Genomic DNA, 20,738 nt, shown 5'->3' on the forward strand with positions numbered 1-20,738 from the left:
AACCATGCTTACCAGCCTGCCATCATCGACGTTCTTGGTCACCCCATCTAAAAGCTTAATCAAGTCCATATGAATGATCTCCCATGCATAAAGCCTTGCTGACTAGCCCAAATCAACCCATCTTTCCAGATGTGCATATAGTTTATCCCTCGCAATCCTTTCCAGCTATAGATGTTAGTTACTGGTCCATAGTTCTTAGACTTTTCCTTGCTATGCTGTTCTTCAATATAACAGTCGCTATCGGCCAGTCTACCAGCACCTCTCCCATGGCTAAGGATGATGTAAATATTTCAGCCAAGGCACCTGCCTTTCCTCCCACAGATAAACCTGCTCTGGCTCTGAGATTTGTCCAGCTTCATAACTTTTATGACATCCAGCACGCCCTCTGCTATAACACAGATTATCCCCAAGACCTCCACATTTACTTTTCCTAGTTCTGAAGTATCCATGTCTTTATTCATGGTAAAAACAGAGGAGAAATATTCATTGTGTCCTATTCTTTTGTTATTCTTTTTCCCTCAATACTGTATACTTATAAAATCTCTTTAGATTTTCCTCAATCTTCTCTGCCAAAGTTATCTCATGCCCCCTTTTTGCCTTCCTAATTTTCATCTTGAGTACACTTTTACATTCTTTAAACTCCTCCAGGAATTCACTTGATCCCAGATACCTGTACCTGACCCATACCTTTTTTTCTGGCCAGCAACATAGTATCCCTCATCATCCAAGGTTCTCTATTCTTGCCAGCCTTGCCCTTCACTCTAACATGGACATCTAAACATAAACTTCTCACTATCTCACCTTTCAACGTCTTCAGCAAATATGCCATTCCAATGAACCTTTGCAAACTCCTGTCTCATATCAGCAAAATTTGCCTTGGAGAGTGGAATGAACAAAAGTCAAGGGGAGGTGCAGAGGGGGGGAAGGGGATATGGAGGGGTGAGTAGGGAGAGGGAAGAGAACGCTGAGCAGCAGGGAGTAGTACTAACGTTCCCGGCCCTGTGCTCAGTTCTGGCAGTTCGGAGAGTGGGTGGACGTGGTGATCGATGACCGACTACCAACAAGGGATGGGGAGCTGCTCTTCGTGCACTCGGCCGAGCAGAATGAATTCTGGAGTGCCCTGCTGGAGAAGGCCTATGCCAAGTGAGTGCTGATCCCTGAACACCAACCACTGACATTACCACCCCCCCACCAAATCTTATCCAGCAGAAGTCAGGGAGAGGGTGGGGTTATGATTGACTTGAGGGAGGGAGGGAGTGGCAAATGGAATACAGCACAGGGAAATATGGGGTTATGCATTTTGGTAGAGAGAATAGACTTAATTTCTAACTGGGGATAGAATTCAGAAATGGGGGATTGAAAGGCACTTGGACATCCTAGTGCAGGATTCCTTTCAGGTTGACTTGCAGGTTGAATCAGAAGTAAAGAAGGCAAATGCAATGTTAGCATTCATTTCGAGAGGACTAGAAATAAAAACAATGATGTAATGCTGAGACTTCATAAGGTATCGGTCAGACTGTGTTTGGAATTTTATGACTATTTTGGGCCCCATATCTAAGGAACGATGTGTTAGCCCTGGAGAGGATCCAGAAGAGGTTCACAATAACAACCACAGAAATGAAAGGCTTAATATTTGAGAAGAGTTTGATGTCTCTGGGCGGTACCCATCGCATTTACCCAAATTAGGACCATATCCTTCTATGCCTTGCATATTCAAGTGCCTGTCTAAAGATCTCAGTTGTATCTGATTCCAACCCACTTCCTCTGACAGTCTGTTCTGGATATTAAACACCGTGTTTAATTAAAAAAAACTTAACCACAGCTCCCTTTTAAAACTCCTTCCTCTCACCTTAAACCTATGCCCTCTTTGAACACCCTTTCATGGGGAACTATTTCCTGTGTTGGGTACTGGTGAATTTCCTGAAGACTGGAAGCTGGCTACTGTTGTTCTGTTCTTTGAGAAGGGTAGCAAAGACAAGCCAGGAAAATACAGGCCGGTCAGTCTGACATCAGTAGCAGGAAAATTACCGGAGGGAATCTAAGGAACAAAATGTCCCAGCATCTGGACAGACAGAGTTTGATTCAGAGAATCAGAAAATGGCTATGTGAAAAGTTATGCTTGATGAGTCTTTTAGAGATTTTGCAGAGGTATCCAAAATGATAGATGAGGGTAGGGTAATGGATGTTATCTATATGGACTTTAACAAGGCCTTTGACAACTTCCCATGTGGTAGGCTGGTCTGCAAGGTTAGATCTCATGGAATCCAGGCAGAGCTAGTTAGATTCAAAATTGACTCAGAGCTTAGGAAACAGAGGGTGGTGGTTGAAGGTTCGTTCTCAGAGTGGAGGTCACTCACAGGTGGTGTAGTGCAGGGGTTGGTGTTGGGACCCTTGTCATTCATAATTTATGTACTTGAGTGTAAATGCAACAAGTGAGGTTACAGTCTCACACACCGTACCCTTTGCCCTGGTTACGGTTGCCCCAGTAATACTGCCCACTCTTCCTTGGTAAAGGTCTCACACACCCACTCCCTGCTTCCCAGTTACAGTGTACAGTTGCCTCAGTAACTCCACCCTCTCTCCACAGGTTGAATGGATCATACGAGGCCCTGTCCGGGGGCAGCACCACCGAGGGGTTTGAGGATTTCACAGGGGGCGTGGCGGAGATGTATGAGCTGCGCACAGCCCCGCGCAACCTCTACACCATCATCAGGAAGGCCTTGGAGAGGGGCTCGCTGCTCGGCTGCTCCATCGATGTAAGGAGGCTGGAGGGTCTGCCGCATAAACCCCCCACCGTGAAGGCCGCAGGTCTGGGGTCTCTCGTCACCAAGTTTGAGGTCCAGGATCTGTACCACCAAGGTCTTACCACTCCAGACACCGCTACCCAGCTGAGATTTACCATAAAATGCCACCTTCACCAACAGCTGCAACAGATCTTTTGCAATGTCCATCCATTATGGTGCCATCACAGTACTGGAAACCTCAATACACATCCTATGGTCCTTGCTACACCTATTGCAGTCCCTGCTACAGATCCCATTACAGAACCTGCTACAGATCCTATTGCAGGACCAGCTACAGTTTCCATTACAGAACTCATTACAGACGACCAGTTTCCATTACAGACTTCTCTATATTCCTTATTACAATCCTCACTATCATTTTCACTACAGATCCTGCTAGACCTTCAATTAGAAATCCTATTACAAACCCAGCTACGGTGTCCATTACAGATCCCAATACAGCCCCTGCTGTGGTTGTCCTATGATTCCATTACAGTTTCCGTCAGCAAACACTGCAGCTCCTGTTACAGACCCTATTACAGTCCATTGTGCAGGATTTACATTGAGTTTCTAATCTGTCTCCTTCTATTCTCAGATTACCAGTGCCTTTGACATGGAGGCTGTGACTTTTAAGAAGTTGGTCAAAGGTCACGCCTACTCAGTGACAGGGGTCAAAGAGGTGAGTACAAGAGGGGGAAGGTGTCACGCTCGATGTTCACTCCCCATCCACTCTCCCCCAAAATACTTCTGACACACATAACACTGGAATCTACAGTAGATGAGGACACCGGAGACTGCAAGTGCTGGAATCTGGAGTAAGACACAGTCTGCTAGAGGAACTCAGTGGCTCAAGCGACATCTACTGGGGGGAAGGAATTTTGGGTTTGATACACCCTGATGCAGCGTCTTGGCCTGAAACATTGAACATCCTTCTCCCCCACGGATGCTGCTCAACCCACTGAGTTCTTCCAGCTGTTAGATTTGTGTGCAGGGAACCAGCCATTGAACAGATCAACTGAAAGTGACCAAATCTCCCCTGGCAATCTCTCCACCGTACCACACTGACCAGTGGACTTGTCCCCACTCAGAACAATGACCTATCCTATCGCTTTCTCCCCCTCACCCTGTCTTTGACCAGTGACTCATCCACCTCCCTCTCTCTCTAACCTAGCAGTTCCCAACTTTTTCTATGCCGTGGACCAATTCCATGGACCCCAGGTTGGGAACCCCTGTTCTAATCAATGACTGTCTCTGTCTCTGTCTCTCTCTCATGTCCCTCCTGCTCTTCCGCTGCCCAGTGAGTGCCCGGACACTGCCGGTTCAGTCCTTGACCTTTCCTACCCCAGGTCTGGTCTCAGCTGGGTAAGAGGAGGCTGTGACTCTGATCCTGTGTGATCATCAACCCCACAGGTCAGCTTTCGGGGACGAAGTGAGAGGCTGATCCGGGTCAGGAATCCCTGGGGTCAGGTGGAGTGGACTGGAGCGTGGAGTGACAGGTGAGGTCAAAGTGGGGAGAGGGTGGTCTGGGGTCAGGGGTCTTGGTGTGTGTAGGGGCCAAAGTCAAGTTTTATTGTCGTGCACAAGTACATGTATGCACAGGTGCAATAAAAACCAACTCACAGACCCATAGCATTATATAAGCAGCTTTCACAAGAAAAACAAATTAAACAATTTTTTACAGAAAGGAACACAATTAGAACAAAAACGTTGACAAAAAATATATCACGAAGTCCATCCTAGTGCAAAGTATTACTAAATGATGGCGACTAGGGTCAGGAAATGAATGACTGAAGGAAAGTAACTGTTCTTTAACCTGGTGGTATGAGACTTCAGACTTCTGTACCTCATGCCTGATGGAAGCTGTGAAAAGATGGCGTGGTCTGGATGGTGGGGCTCTTTGACAGATGTTGCCTCCTAGAGGCAGTGTCTTCTCTAGGTACTACCATTGGTGCGAGGGGCTTGTGTCCATGATGAATTGGCTGAATCGGGGAACAAGGGAAATGAGGGTGGGGCACCGAAGGGCTGGAGATCAGGGCTGAGAGGATTGGACTGGATCAGAGCGTGCCTGATTGGATTAGCAGAATGGATTAAATGGAACAGGTCAAGAAAGTGCAAAGTAAATTTATTATCAAAGTACATATCTGTCACCATATACAATTGTGAGATTCATTTAATTGGGGCATTCACAGTAAATAGAAATAAACGCACACAGTGAAAAACTGCACACAGCAAAGACAGACAAACAACCAATGTGCAAAAGACAACAAGATGCAAATACGAAGAGAATTTAAAAATAAATAAATAAGCAATAAATATTGAAAACATAAGTTGAAGAATTCTTGAAAGTTTGAGGGATCAATTCATTGCAGGGGCGAGTGAAGTTATGCCCTCTGGTTCAGGAGCCGGATGGTTGAGGGGTAATAACTGTTCCTGAACCTGGTGGTGTGGGTTCTGAAGCTCCTGTGTCTTCTTCCTGATGGCAACAGCAAGAAGAGAGCATGACCTGGATGGTGGGGGACCCTGATGGATGCTGCTTTCCTGTAACAACACTCTGCTCAGTGGTGGAGAGGGATTTACCCTTGGTGGACTGGGCCATATCCACTACTTTTTGTAGGTTTTTCCTTTCAAGGGCATCGGTGTTTGCATACCAGATAGTGATGCAGCCAGTCGGAATACCCCTCACCGTGCATCTGTACAAGTTTGTCAAAGTTCTAGATGGCATACCGAATCCTTGGTGTGATGTTCAGATTGGGCAGGGAGGATCTTGTGGACTGGAGCAGATCAGTAGCCGGTGTGGATCATACAGATCAGATTGGGTGGGTTAGAAAGCATGGATGGGTTCGGGCAGTTCAGGTCACATAGATCAGCTAGGGTGGGGCAGGACATTTGCATCAGAGTGGTGTAGATCATGGGGATCAGATCCGGGCTGAGACTTCTGTTTCCTGTTGACTCTCCCAAATCTGTTGTCCACAGTTCCTCGGAATGGGATTCCATCGACCCCGAGGAGCGGGACGGGATGGTGCAAATGGAGGATGGGGAGTTCTGGTGAGTGCAGTGCGGACTGGCGTGGGGGGCGGTGGGGATGAGGGAGAGATGCGTGAGAGGAGGGTAGGGCATTCAAGGCATCCTCCTGTGGGGTTGAGAATTAATAAAATCTGGGTGGTGGTCAGAAGGGGCTGTCTCACTTAGCCTCAGTCAGTGTTTGACACTGGGTGTTTGTGATGGGATGGTATAAAGGGAGTTTCACTCTGTGTTTGATCTCTGGAGTTTGTGATGGGACATGGTAGAGAAATGTTTACTCTGTGTCTGACCCTGGGAGTGTGTGATGGAATAGTGTAGACCAGGGATTCCCAACCTTTCTTATGCCATGGACCAATACCACTAAGCATAGTGTCCGTGGGCCCAAGGTTGGGAACCCCTGGTGTAGAGGGAGCTTCACCCTGGTCTGACCCTGCAAGCATGTGATGGGACCATGCAGACAGAGCTTCACCCTGGTCTGACCCCAAAAGTGTGTGACGGGACAGTGTAGGGGAACTTCACCCTGTGTCTGACCCTTTTTTTTTTACAAAATTCTTTATTACAAATGTCGGTGCTATACAATATTTACAAACCCAGTGACTAACATATTTACTACACTACAAACAGACAATACATCTTAAACCAATATATTGCCATCCTCATCAATGATGGCATTTACACCCCGCGGAGCCCAACGGTCCCGGAACACCTCTACGGTCGCCGTGGACTGTGCGTATTCCTTTTCAATGTTCACCCGGGCACGAACATACCCCCTAAACATAGCCAGGCAGTCCGCCCGGGGAGAACCTCCTGCCACCCTTTTCCAGGAGCCACGGATGGCAATTTTCGCCAGCCCCAGGAGCAAGTTGACAAGGACATCCTCACCCCTCTGTGCCCCCCTCCTTACTGGATGACCATATATAAATAGGGTGGGACTGAAATGCAACCAGAAGGCGAGAAGCAGCCCACGCAAAAACGCGAAAAGGGGCTGCAGCCTCACACACTCCACGTACATGTGGTACACGGTCTCCTCCAGCCCGCAGAAGTGACACGCGGCTGGGAGATCCGTGTACAGACTAAAGAACTTATTGCAGGGCACCGCTTTATGCAGCACCCTCCAGCCGAGATCCCCAAGGTGCATGGGGAGGACTCCCTTGTAAAGGGACTTCCATTGGGGACCCCCCTCACCTCCAGGTGGAAAGACCGACCGCCATGGCGTGTCGGGACGGTGGACAAAGGCTAGGAAGTGGAGGGTGTGGAGCAGCAGCCCATAAAGGTACCTGCTGCCTGCATCCCTGAATGGGATTGTGGGTGTCGATGAAAGACGGCTCAAGTTGTGTGGATTCGTCTCTTGGGTAAGGCTGCGGGGCCTGGGCCCGACGAGCAGCTCAGCTTGAGTCGATCCACACACCTGAGCCGCACCGACATCCGCTGAGGCAGGGCAAGGGTCGGCCAGGACCCCGCCCTCTGCCAGAGGAGGGGATTCCCGGCCTGAGGCAACCATGTTCCAGACTCTCAGTAGGTCCTGATAGAAGCCTGGCAGCCTCTGCAAAGCAGCACGGCTGACGCCCGCCGGTGGTAGCTGCATATCTTCGTGAAGGCAGCAGCCCCTCCGGAGGAAGAAAGTCGCCAACACGTGCCACCTGGGAGGGCGCTCGGCGTACAGGAATCTCTGCAGAGTCCTGAGGCGGAGAGCCGCCAGTCGTGTGCGTACACACACCAGCGACTGTCCGCCCTCTCCTACTGGGAGACTCAGAACCGCTGCAGAGACCCAGTGTTTCCTGTTTCCCCAGAAGAAGTCCACCAGCTTCCTCTGCATTCTCGCAACAAAAGGGGCAGGGGGGGCCAAGGTGACCATCCGGTACCACAACATGGAGGCCACCAGCTGGTTTATGACCACCACCCTGCCTCGATAGGAAAGCACCCTGAGAAGGCCTGACCAGCGCCCTAGCCGGGCCATGACCTTTGTCTCCAGGTCCTGCCAGTTCGCCAGCCAGGTCTCCCCAGAAGGACTCAGGTAGACTCCCAGATAGAGAAGACGTCTGGTGCTCCACTCAAAAGCTCTCATCTCCTCCGGCAGGGAGTCCACCTGCCACTGGCCTACTAAGAGTCCGGAACATTTCGCCCAGTTGATCCTGGCGGAGGATGCCGCCGAGAAAACATCTTGGCACTCGCGCATCCTCCGCAGGTCACAGGGGTCTGTCATCATGAGGAGTACGTCATCGGCGTAGGCCGAGAGGACGACCCTCATGTCCGGTTCGCGCAGAACCAGACCTGTCAGCCTTCGCCGAAGAAGGCCGAGGAATGGCTCGACACAGATCGCATACAGTTGACCGGACATGGGGCATCCTTGACGCACTCCTCTTCGGAAGTGGATAGGTCCTGTCAGTGATCCGTTGATCTTAACTAGGCACTCTGCGGCAGAGTACAGGAGCCGAACTCGGGCCACAAAGTGTGGTCCGAGCCCAAAAGCCTGCAGGGTGCCCAGCAGGAAACTGTGGTCCACCCGGTCAAACGCCTTCTCCTGGTCAAGAGAAAGAAACGCTGCCGGGGTCCCAGTCTCCTGGAGCAGGTGGATCAGGTCCCGTACTAGGTGGACATTGTCCTGGATGGAGCGGCCCGGGACCGTGTAAGATTGGTCAGGATGGACCACCTGTCCAATTACCGAACCCAGACGGTTGGCCATTGCCCGGGCGAAGATCTTGTAGTCCGCGCACAAGAGGGAGACCGGCCGCCAGTTCTTTAGCAGGCGGAGGTCTCCCTTCTTGGGCAGTAGGACCACAACAGCTCTTCGCCATGAGAGGGGCATTTCTCCGGTGGCTAGGCTCTCCCCTAGGACAAGGCTGTAATCATCCCCCAGGACATCCCAAAAAGCCTGATAAAACTCAACACTCAGTCCATCCAAACCAGGGGACTTGCCCCTCCGGAGTTGCCGAAGGGCAGTGGACAGCTCCTCCCGAGTCAGGGGGGCATCCAGACGCACTGCATCCTCTGGACTGACCTTAGGCAAATCCTTCCAGACCTCATTGCACGCCTCCGCATTTGACGGATCAGGCGAGAATAAGGACCGATAGAATGAACGGACCTCGTTGTTAATTCCATCAGGGTCCGTGATGGAGGGGCCATCGGCAGCCAGCAATTCCACTAGCTGCTTTTGAACTCCCCGCCACCTCTCCAACGAGTAGAAGAAGGGTGAGCCACGGTCCAAATCCTGCAGCATTTGGATCCGTGACCTCACGTACGCACCTCGGGACTGCTGAAGCTGCAAGTCCCTTAGTGCGTCCTTCTTCTCCTGGTATTCCTGCCACAGCTGCTGGTCTCCAGTGGTCGGACCGAGGCGGGACTCCAGGTCAAGCAACGCTCTCTCAAGCCGCTCAATCTCAGAGCCCCGCCCTTTGGTCGACCCCCTAGTGTACTCCCGACATAAAAACCGGATGTGGGCTTTGCCCACATCCCACCATAGCCGTAGGGAGCAGAACTCTCTCCGCCTCTCCTTCCAGGAGACCCAGAACGCTCGGAACGAATCCCGGAAACGGCTGTCCTCCAGCAGCCGGTTGTTAAAATGCCAATACCCGGATCCCACCCGAGGGTGTAGTGGAATAAATTCCATCCACACAAGGTGATGATCCGAGCACGACACTGGCCGCATGGAGGACGCCGACACGCGGGAGGCGTAGGCCCGAGAGATGTAAATGCGGTCTATCCTGGAACCTCCTTCTCTAGACCTTCTCGAGAAGGCGCTAGAGTTGGGGTGAAAATTCCGCCAGCTGTCCACCAAGTCAAAGGAGCCGACTAGCTCCTTTAACTTTTTTGCTGATGCTGGGTCGCGTTGGAGGCCCGAACGGTCCTCCGCCTCGAGGGTACAATTGAAATCTCCCCCGAGGATGACGCAGTCCCCAGGATCGATGGAGCTCAGCAGGGTGGACAGCTGACAGAATAGGCGCGTCTGCATCACACCGCGCCTGGGAGCGTACACATTGATAAAATGCAATGGTACGCCATCCAGGCGCACAACCAGGTGGAGCAGACGGCCGGGCACAACGTCTTGGACCCTTTCAAATACTGGCTGGAAGGTCGGGGCCAACAGGATCGCCACCCCGCTAGAAATGGAGCTGAGGTGGCTCATGTAGACCCCGCCCTGCCACTCCAGGAGCCAAGCAGACTCGTCCCCAGGGATGGTATGGGTTTCCTGCAGGAAACTCACCGTATACCGCCCATCCCTGAGGACTGAGAGATTGTTATGCCTGCGAAGAGGACCCCTGCTGCCGTTTACATTGAGACTAGCTATGGTAAGCTTCATGGAGGGAGCACACTAGGTCTCAGCAGCTGCGCCCATTTCGGTGAGAGCGGAGGCGCCTTCCACCACACTGTCCGGAAAGAAAGCAAGGATACCTTTTGCTTTCCGGGCTCGAGCGGTACCAGCAACACCCTGTGACCCACCATCCCCCGTAGGAGCGAGGCTGCTTCTCCCTCTGATGTCCCTTACTAGGTCATCCAGGAAAGATTTTAGTTGCCGTCTGTCGTTCCCCACCACCGCATTCCTCTTTCCCTTTCCCTTTCGTCTGAGGATGACTCGCAGGGACCTCACCAGCCTCGGCATGCTGGGCCAGCGAAGCGAGGCTAGCTGAGGCCGGTGCTTGGCACCCTCAGAGGTGAGAATGAAATGCTTAATTTCCTCTACAGGTATCAATGGGGATTTCTCAGGAGGGGCGAGGATGTCCATTGTTTCACTATCGAAAGAGTCCCCCTCCAACCCGTCACTGCAGACAGAATCCCCATCGGCCTCCCCGCATGTTCCAATAGATGGCTGCGCCTGCGACCCACACCGCGCAGCGGGCACCTCGCTCTTACCTGCCTGCTCCACCGTCGCATCAGCCTCATCCACATTTGCGACAGTGGAGAGACAATCCCCAGGGACTCCCTGCAAGTCATTTATTGCTGGGGTCGATGTGCACAGAATATCGTCCTCCCTAGGGGGCAGGCATAGAGGGGAACCCGGCACCTTTGGTCCAAGGGATTCATAAGCCGCCTGGTGCTGAGAATGAGAGAGCTTTGCCTCGTCTCCTCTTACACTATTCGGTACACTGGCCTCCAGAGAGGCGCTGACTTGTAGGTCCTGGGTGGAGGCCTCCAGGGCTGCCTCATTTGTGCAAACAGGCCTATCACAAGCTTTTTGCACAACCACACCATCTACCCCAGGACTGGTGGCTACATCTGAGGACTCAGGTTTAGAACCAACCCCTACCCGGATTCCCACCCCTTCCTGGGACTCCCCCGCATCTACATCCCCTGCCCTCTTGCGGGAACGTTCCCTTCTCCTCTTCACGCTGGAGGAGCACACAGGTGCAGGCTTCACCGATGGGGCGGCGCCTTCTGTTTCCATCGCCCCGTCTGCTTGCGCACCTCCCCGAGCCCCACGCTCCACTTCAGACGAAATGGGTGTGAGCTCTGCGGCCTCAAAGGCCCGCTTCTTACTATGTTTGGATTTCCCCTTTGCCTTCTTACTCCGCACAGACTCCACCCCGTCCCCCACCTGAACTACAGGGAGAGGAGCAGGGACCGACCCAACCGTAGAAGTAGGGACAGGGGTAGGGGTAGGGGCAGGGTGAGGGGCTGGGGCAGGATCACGGGCGGGGGCAGGGTCAGATGCAGGTGCAGGCGCACGCGCAGGAGTAGGATCAGGGGCAGAGGTAGCTGCGGCACTGGTGCCCGAAGTGGGCTCCCTCGGGTTCCGGGCGGCAGGACAGTCCCTCCGAAAGTGCCCCACCTCCCTGCACGCATGGCACCGTGGGCGCTCGGAGCTCCAGTACACCTGATAATCTACTCCCTCGTGCCGGACAGTAAAGCGGCCCTCAACGTCGTCCTCCCTTTCCAGCTGCATGAAAACCTGACGCCGGAAAGAGATTACGGTGCGGAGGGTGCGTCTCTTAAATTTGTGTCGGATGGCAGTAATCTCCGACCTTACTTGCCCTAAACGGGCCAGTGGGGGAAGCAAGTCCTCATTTGGAATGAAAGGCTTAACATGCCCAAGCACGATACGTTGCGTGGGGGCCGTCACCAGCTCCATAGGTAAAAAGATGTTGTCCACCGTGACTCCCCTGCTTAGGGCCCGGTGCACTAGCTCTTCATTCACCAGATAGAACACCGCCTTTCCGAACTCCTTCTCGGTGGCCAGAATACCACCTTTCCCCACAAGGTCCTCCATTGCCTCCGTACACTTTTCTAGTGTCATTCCAGGGCGCAAAATACATTGCACCCCACGTTCCACCTTCACCGACCGAAAACGGGGCGTTGTCCGAGGCCGGGGAGGCAGCCGCCCTTGCGTAACTCCCCAAAGGCCCGCGACTCCCTGGAGACCGGTCCGGCATGCTGGCGCTCTTTCCAGTCCGAGAATCCTACAGCGCTGTCGATTAGAAGTCCTGGAGCGAAACGAGTAACTGGCCGGGAAAGTTTGCAGTCGACAGTTCCTCGCTGGCTCGGCGCCAGGAAAGGCTCTGTCGGACTTGCAGAGACCCAGGCCGGGAGAGGCCGAAACGTCCTTCCAGATGCTCCGGCACCGGCACCGACACCGGACGAAAAATCAGGAAAACAATGGAGGAGGAACGTTGCCCCGATGTCAATGGGGGGAAAACGACGGCGTTCGCCTCCGGTTTTGGAGCGAACCGGCTTACTGGCGAGTTGCCAGCGGCCGCAGCTGGGAGCTACGCAGTAAGCAGCCGCCAACAAACCCAGTCCAAACCGGCAGCAAAAGCTCCACACCGAGCTTCCACGCCAACGCCGTCACTCACTCAGTTGTCCAAGAGACTTTTAGAGCCACCTCCAAAGTATTCCACGAACTTTATCCAGTAGTTTTCCTTCGATTTCTCCCAGCTCAGTCAGCACAGCTCCTCTCTGTGTCTGACCCTGCGGGTGTGTGATGGGACAGTGTAGAGAGAGCTCACCCTGTGTCTGACTCTGCAGGTGTGTGGCGGGACAGTGTAGAGGGAGCCTCACCCTGTGTCTGACCCCGAGAGTGTGTGACGGGACAGTGTAGAGGGAGCTCACCCTGTGTCTGACCCTGCAGGTGTGTGACAAGACAGTGTAGAGGGAGCTCACCCTGTGTCTGAGTCTGCTAGTGTGTGACGGCACAGTGTAGGGGAACTTCACCCTGTGTCTGACCCTGCAGGTGTGTGATGGGACCATGCAGCGAGAGCTTCACCCTGGTCTGACCCCAAAAGTGTGTGACGGGACAGTGTAGAGGGAGCTTCACCCTGTGTCTGACCCCGAGAGTGTGTGACGGGACAGTGTAGAGGGAGCTCACCCTGTCTCTGACCCTGCAGGTGTGTGACAGGACAGTGTAGAGGGAGCTCACCCTGTGTCTGAGTCTGCTAGTGTGTGACGGCACAGTGTAGGGGAACTTCACCCTGTGTCTGACCCTGCAGGTGTGTGATGGGACCATGCAGCGAGAGCTTCACCCTGGTCTGACCCCAAAAGTGTGTGACGGGACAGTGTAGGGGAGCTTCACCCTGTGTCTGACCCTGCAGGTGTGTGACGGGACAGTGTAGAGGGAGCCTCACCCTGTGTCTGACCCTGCTAGTGTGTGACAGGACAGTGTAGAGGGAGCTCACCCCTGTGTCTGACCCCGAGAGTGTGTGACGGGACAGTGTAGAGGGAGCTCACCCTGTGTCTGACTCTGCTAATGTGTGACGAGACAGTGTAGGGGAGCTTCACCCTGAGTCTGACCCTGCTAGTGTGTGACGGGACGGTGTAGAGGGAGCTCACCCTGTGTCTGACTCTGCTAGTGTGTGACGGGACAGTGTAGAGGGAGCCTCACCCTGTGTCTGACCCCGAGAGTGTGTAACAGGACAGTGTAGAGGGAGCCTCACCCTGTGTCTGACCCCGAGAGTGTGTGACGGGACAGTGTAGAGGGAGCTCACCCTGTGTCTGACCCCGAGAGTGTGTGACGGGACGGTGTAGGGGAGCCTCACCCTGTGTCTGACCCTGCAGGTGTGTGACAGGACAGTGTAGAGGGAGCCTCACCCTGTGTCTGACCCTGCTAGTGTGTGACGGGACAGTGTAGAAGGAGTTCACCCTGTGTCTGACCCTGCAGGTATATGTGACGGGACAGTGTAGGGGAGCTTCACCCTGTGTCTGACCCCAAAAGTGTGTGACAGAACAGTGTAGAGGGAGCTCACCCCTGTGTCTGACCCCGAGAGTGTGTGACAGGACGGTGTAGGGGAGCTTCACCCTGTGTCTGACCCCAAAAGTGTGTGACAGGACAGTGTAGAGGGAGCTCACCCTGTGTCTGACTCTGCTAGTGTGTGACGGGACAGTGTAGGGGAGCTTCACCCTGTGTCTGACCCTGCAGGTGTGTGACAGGACAGTGTAGAGGGAGCTCACCCTGTGTCTGACCCTGCTAGTGTGTGACGGGACGGTGTAGAGGGAGTTCACCCTGTGTCTGACCCTGCAGGTGTGTGACAGGACAGTGTAGCGGGAGCTCACCCTGTGTCTGACCCTGCAGGTATATGTGACGGGACAGTGTAGGGGAGCTTCTCCCTGTGTCTGACCCCGAGAGTGTGTGACAGGACAGTGTAGAGGGAGCCTCACCCTGTGTCTGACCCCGAGAGTGTGTGACGGGACAGTGTAGGGGAGCTTCACCCTGTGTCTGACCCTGCAGGTGTGTGACGGGACAGTGTAGAGGGAGCCTCACCCTGTGTCTGACCCCGAGAGTGTGTGACAGGACAGTGTAGAGGGAGCTCACCCTGTGTCTGACCCCAAGAGTGTGTGACGGAACAGTGTAGAGGGAGCCTCACCCTGTGTCTGACCCCAAAAGTGTGTGACAGGACAGTGTAGAGGGAGGTCACCCTGTGTCTGACTCTGCTAGTGTGTGACGAGACAGTGTAGGGGAGCTTCACCCTGTGTCTGACCCTGCAGGTGTGTGACGGGACAGTGTAGAGGGAGCTCACCCTGTGTCTGACCCTGCTAGTGTGTGACGGGATGGTGTAGAGGGAGCCTCACCCTATGTCTGACCCTGCAGGTGTGTGACAGGACAGTGTAGAGGGAGCTCACCCTGTGTCTGACCCTGCTAGTGTGTGACAGGACGGTGTAGAGGGAGTTCACCCTGTGTCTGACCCTGCAGGTGTGTGGCAGGACAGTGTAGAGGGAGCTCACCCTGTGTCTGACCCTGCAGGTATATGTGACGGGAAAGTGTAGGGGAGCTTCTCCCTGTGTCTGACCCCGAGAGTGTGTGACAAGACAGTGTAGAGGGAGCTTCACCCTGTGTCTGACCCTACTAGTGTGTGACAGGACAGTGTAGAGGGAGCCTCACCCTGTGTCTGACCCCAAAAGTGTGTGACAGGACAGTGTAGAGGGAGCTCACCCTGTGTCTGACCCCGAGAGTGTGTGACGGGACAGTGTAGGGGAGCTTCACCCTGTGTCTGACCCTGCAGGTGTGTGACGGGACAGTGTAGAGGGAGCCTCACCCTGTGTCTGACCCCGAGAGTGTGTGACAGGACAGTGTAGAGGGAGCTCACCCTGTGTCTGACCCCAAGAGTGTGTGACGGAACAGTGTAGAGGGAGCCTCACCCTGTGTCTGACCCCAAAAGTGTGTGACAGGACAGTGTAGAGGGAGGTCACCCTGTGTCTGACTCTGCTAGTGTGTGACGAGACAGTGTAGGGGAGCTTCACCCTGTGTCTGACCCTGCAGGTGTGTGACGGGACAGTGTAGAGGGAGCTCACCCTGTGTCTGACCCTGCTAGTGTGTGATGGGATGGTGTAGAGGGAGCCTCACCCTGTGTCTGACCCTGCAGGTGTGTGACAGGACAGTGTAGAGGGAGCTCACCCTGTGTCTGACCCTGCTAGTGTGTGACAGGACGGTGTAGAGGGAGTTCACCCTGTGTCTGACCCTGCAGGTGTGTGGCAGGACAGTGTAGAGGGAGCTCACCCTGTGTCTGACCCTGCAGGTATATGTGACGGGAAAGTGTAGGGGAGCTTCTCCCTGCGTCTGACCCCGAGAGTGTGTGACAAGACAGTGTAGAGGGAGCTTCACCCTGTGTCTGACCCTACTAGTGTGTGACAGGACAGTGTAGAGGGAGCCTCACCCTGTGTCTGACCCTGCAGGTATATGTGACGGGACAGTGTAGGGGAGCTTCTCCCTGTGTCTGACCCCAAAAGTGTGTGACAGGACAGTGTAGAGGGAGCTCACCCTGTGTCTGACCCCGAGAGTGTGTGACGGGACGGTGTAGGGGAGCTTCACCCTGTGTCTGACCCTGCAGGTGTGTGACGAGACAGTGTAGAGGGAGCTTCGTCCTGTGTCTGACCCTGCTAGTGTGTGACGGGACAGTGTAGAGGGAGCCTCACCCTGTGTCTGACCCCGAGAGTGTGTGACAGGACAGTGTAGAGGGAGCTCACCCTGTGTCTGACCCCGAGAGTGTGTGACGGGACGGTGTAGGGGAGCTTCACCCTGTGTCTGACCCTGCAGGTGTGTGACGGGACAGTGTAGAGGGAGCCTCACCCTGTGTCTGACCCCGAGAGTGTGTGATGGGACAGTGTAGAGGGAGCCTCACCCTGTGTCTGACCCCGAGAGTGTGTGACGGGACAGTATAGAAGGAGCTCACCCTGTGTCTGACCCTGCAGGTGTGTGACAGGACAGTGTAGAGAGAGCTCACCTTGTGTCTGACTCTGCTAGTGTGTGACGGGACAGTGTAGAGGGAGCTTCACCCTGGGTATGAGATGAGATGGTGCAGGGTTCCCTCTGCCCTCGTTTGGGAGCCTATGGTCAGAGTGTGACGTGGTGTTGGTGCCTGTCTCAGGATGGCATTCTCGGAGTTCCTGCGCCAGTTCTCCCGCCTGGAGATATGTAACCTGAGCCCAGACACCCTGCAGGATGACCAGCAGAAGAAATGGGAGGCAACCACCTTCAGTGGCTCATGGCGACGAGGAAGCACAGCAGGGGGCTGTCGTAACAATCCAGGTAAGTGGGTCCCAGCCCCCTACCTCTACCCTTACTGGGGATACGCTGCAATGCACTGACCAAACAGCAGAACATCCCATCACCCAGGTCATCGTATAAATTGACCCATACTCTGGATCTACTCGGTGGCTGAGTTGTTTGGGGGGTGTGGTGGGCTTCTGGGTACTGTCCCTCAATACAGAAACACAGACTCCCTCCCCAGCACACACACCCTTATCACTTTTTCCTTCCATGCTCTGTTCCCCTTCATTGTCTACCCATCACCCTCTCACTGTCTAATCCTCTGCTGCCCCTCACCGTCTATATTTCTAACCCCCACACTTTCCCTGTCCCCTCATGCCTTCTGCCTCCTTGCCACCTTCACTCCCTCCCCGGACCGCCTTCTTGCCCCTCACCTCCCTTGCTTCTCCCCCACCCTTCACCCACTTCCCAGCTCTCGCCCATTGGAAGCCCCAACACTTGTTTCCCCCACTCACCTCCAGTCCCCTCCCATTTCCCCACTCATTCCACCCTATCCCTTGCTCACCAACTCCCCTTCTCCTCCACCACCCTGCCATTAACCCCTCTCCTCCACGTGCGCCATCTCCCCTCTCCCTCCTCCCCAGCCCATCTCACTTCCCCCCATTATCCATCTCCCCTCTCCCTCCTCCCCAGCCCATCTCACTTTCCCCCATTATCCATCTCCCCTCTCCCCTCTCCCTCCTCCCCAGCCCATCTCACTTCCCCCCAATTATCCATCTCCCCTCTCCCTCCTCCCCAGCCCTTCTCACTTTTCCCTCGCCCTTATCCAATCTCCCTCTCTCCCTCCTCCCCAGCCCATCTCACTTCCCCCCCATTATCCATCTCCCCTCTCCCTCCTCCCCAGCCCATCTCACTTTTCCCTTGCCCTTATCCAATCTTCCTCTCTCTCCCTCCTCCCCAGCCCATCTCACTTTTCCCTTGCCCTTATCCAATCTTCCTCTCTCTCCCTCCTCCCCAGCCCATCTCACTTCCCCCCAATTATCCATCTCCCCTCTCCCTCCTCCCCAGCCCATCTCACTTTTCCCTTGCCCTTATCCAATCTTCCTCTCTCTCCCTCCTCCCCAGCCCATCTCACTTTTCCCTTGCCCTTATCCAATCTTCCTCTCTCTCCCTCCTCCCCAGCCCATCTCACTTCCCCCCAATTATCCATCTCCCCTCTCCCTCCTCCCCAGCCCATCTCACTTTTCCCTTGCCCTTATCCAATCTCCGCTCTCCCTGCTCCCCAGCCCTTCTCACTTTTCCCTCACCCTTATCCAATCTCCCTCTCCCCCTCCTCCCCAGCCCATCTCACTTTTCCCTCGCTCTTATCCATCTCACCCTCTCCTTCCCTGCCGTGGTGTCTCCACCTTCCCCCTCACCCTCTCCCCTTCTTTCACTGCAGCCACATTCTGGATCAACCCCCAGTTTAAAATCACCCTAAGGGAGGAGGACGACGATCCTGATGATGACGAAGTCGCCTGCACCTTCCTCTGCGCCCTAATGCAGAAGGACCGTCGCCGTTTCCGCCGCCAGGGACAGGACATGCACACTATTGGCTATGCCGTGTATGAGGTAGGAATTTTGACCACTGACCCTGTCCCTGCCCTGCGTACTGACCCTTGCACCCCATACTGTCCACTGAGCCTGGTACAGTGCATTTGCCTCTGGCCTACTCTGAATCCGACCTCTCCCTGACCCCTGACCCAGGGATGCCAATACTGACCCCTGGCTTGACCCCACACTGACTGTTGACTGTAACCCCATACTGACTCTATACTACACACTGACGTTTGCATCTCACAGTGACCCTGACCACTAGATTCGCAGTAATCTCTGACCCTTAACCCCTGACCCAAAGCCCTGGCCAGACCCTCTCAGCACGTCACCAGTCATGCCATATGCAGGGTTTGGAGCCTGACCATTCCAGCCTTTGTGACTGAACAATGAAGGTGGTAGCAGTGTGCAATCTCTCACTGATCTGTACATCACCCCTCTGACCCTGTCTCTCTCTCTCTCTCTTTTTACAGGTCCCAGAGGAGGTTGGTAAAGTCGGTTACTCTCCAGACTAGGGGGATACATCATTTTTTGGTGGGATTCTGTAACTGTGTCTCTGCCCCCCCCCCACGTCCCTTTGACTCTGTTTCTCTCTATAACCACCCCCCCATCCCACTAACTGCAGAGGGAGGTGAGGGGTATGTGTGTGGATCTGAGTGAACAGCGGTGTGCATAGGTTTCATATTGTGTGTGTGTGTGTGCGCAGTGTGTGGTGATATGCCCCGTGTGTGGAGTTTGCCATGTACGTGACCCATGATGTATATGTGCACGGTGTATACATACCCATGCAGTGTGTATTCAGTACACATGCACCCTGCGTGTGTGTGTATGTGTATTATACATGCGCCCCATGCTGTGTGTATGTGGTGTACCCATGCATTGTACTGTGTGGGCTCTCACTGTATGTTCTCTCCTCAGTACCGGGGCACCCACCAAGTCCACCTGCGCAAGGACTTCTTCCTAACTCACAGCTCGTGTGCCCGCTCCGAGACCTTCATCAACCTGCGGGAGGTAAGCAGTCGGCAGCGCCTGCCACCCGGCGAATACATCATCGTCCCTTCCACCTTCGAACCCAGCAAGGAGGCAGACTTCGTGCTCCGCGTCTTCACCGAGAAACATGCCGAGTCTGAGTGAGTGGGGCTGGGTTGGCGAGAAGGAGAGGGAGCAGGGAGGCAGAGTGTGGACGAAGGAGGGGGGAGGATGAAGGGGAGGGAGTTAGGAAATGGTTGAGGAGGCAGTGGATGGGGGAGGAGGAGCAGGGGGGACACTTCCTCATCCAGCATGATGTTCCATCTGCTAGATCAACGTGAGATCGTCTCATTCATGTACGCAAATCTCTCAGCCCACACCTCTGACCACAACCTCCCCATTCCCCCTGTCTCTCCACCTTTTCCCAATGTCTGGGGAAGACAGAAGGACGGAGCCTCCTCAGCAGTCAGGTCGTCAGTCCCATCATTCCCCAGGGGTAACTATTTGGGTCATCTGTCAGACTGCCAGGGGCATCAGCTGATTTCCAGGATTGTGGAAATGTTGGGTGGGTGTGGGGTTGTTACTGGGAGGTTTGGGGGTGTTGGTGGGTGGGGATTTGGTGTGGGTATTCAACAATAAACTACTCCCGACCCCTCACCATTTCCATGTCTGTCACAGGGAGCTGGACAACCCGATCACCGCTGACCTGGAAGATGAGGCAAGGACCTATTTGCTATTCCACCTGCCCAATCTCTGATGCTCGTCTCCGACCCACCTACACAGCCTCTGTTCCTGTCCCCGACCTCTGACCGCATCCACAACCTGCCTGCCCAACCTCTCGTCTGATTTCTGGCCCCAGTAAACCATCCTACCCAATTAGCCCAGCTCTGCCCACCTGACCTCTTGACCCAAAGCCAGATCCTGTCCAAACTCCTCGATCAACTTGAACCTCTCAAAATGCCTTTGAACTTTTCCCAGCCACAACCTCCAACCACCGACCCTGAAACTCGGATGACATTCATAACTGTGTATGCCAGTAAACTGATTTCTCCCTCTGAATTCTCAGTAATGCTGATTTCTCACTGATTGCTTGCTCTGAATTCTCAGTAATGCTGATTTCTCACTGATTTCTTGTTCTGAATTCTCAGTAGTGTTGATTTCTTGGCTTCTGTTCCAGGAGGAAATTAGCGAAGATGATGTTGATGAAAATTTCAAGAACATGTTTAGACAGCTCGCTGGAGAAGTGAGTGATGTGTCCATGTGGCCTACCTTAAGTAGACAATGTCCTTGTGAAAGCATCTGAGGTATAATGGAAGCTCTGGGCTCCTTACCCAAGGAAGGACTGCAGTGTAGATTCAACAGATAGTGGGTTTACCACTTGAGGGGAGATTGAAGAGACTGGAGCAACAAACAACTTGCTGAAGGAACTCAGCTGGTCAAACAGCACTGAGACTATGTGGCTC

The 20,738-nt window shown here is 54.0% G+C and overlaps 1 protein-coding gene across 2 annotated transcripts in view; it reads left to right on the forward strand.

Moving 5' to 3' along the window:
- The window catches only part of LOC134342388 (calpain-1 catalytic subunit-like), a 60,505-nt gene that overhangs the window by 28,301 nt on the left and 11,466 nt on the right, over positions 1–20,738 (forward strand). The window contains exons 4-14 of one of the 2 annotated variants that reach the window (XM_063040446.1): positions 1,010–1,143; positions 2,588–2,756; positions 3,379–3,462; positions 4,194–4,279; positions 5,757–5,828; positions 16,592–16,752; positions 18,155–18,324; positions 18,780–18,791; positions 19,225–19,436; positions 19,954–19,993; positions 20,453–20,518. In XM_063040446.1, the coding sequence (XP_062896516.1) occupies positions 1,010–1,143; positions 2,588–2,756; positions 3,379–3,462; positions 4,194–4,279; positions 5,757–5,828; positions 16,592–16,752; positions 18,155–18,324; positions 18,780–18,791; positions 19,225–19,436; positions 19,954–19,993; positions 20,453–20,518 (1,206 nt within the window). Of the gene's footprint in view, positions 1–1,009; positions 1,144–2,587; positions 2,757–3,378; positions 3,463–4,193; positions 4,280–5,756; positions 5,829–16,591; positions 16,753–18,154; positions 18,463–18,779; positions 18,792–19,224; positions 19,437–19,953; positions 19,994–20,452; positions 20,519–20,738 lie in introns of those variants that run through there. The other variant, XM_063040445.1, reaches the window with a different exon arrangement.

The sequence above is a fragment of the Mobula hypostoma genome, chromosome 2, assembly GCF_963921235.1.
Source record: "Mobula hypostoma chromosome 2, sMobHyp1.1, whole genome shotgun sequence".
Classification (NCBI taxonomy): Eukaryota; Metazoa; Chordata; class Chondrichthyes; order Myliobatiformes; family Myliobatidae; genus Mobula; species Mobula hypostoma.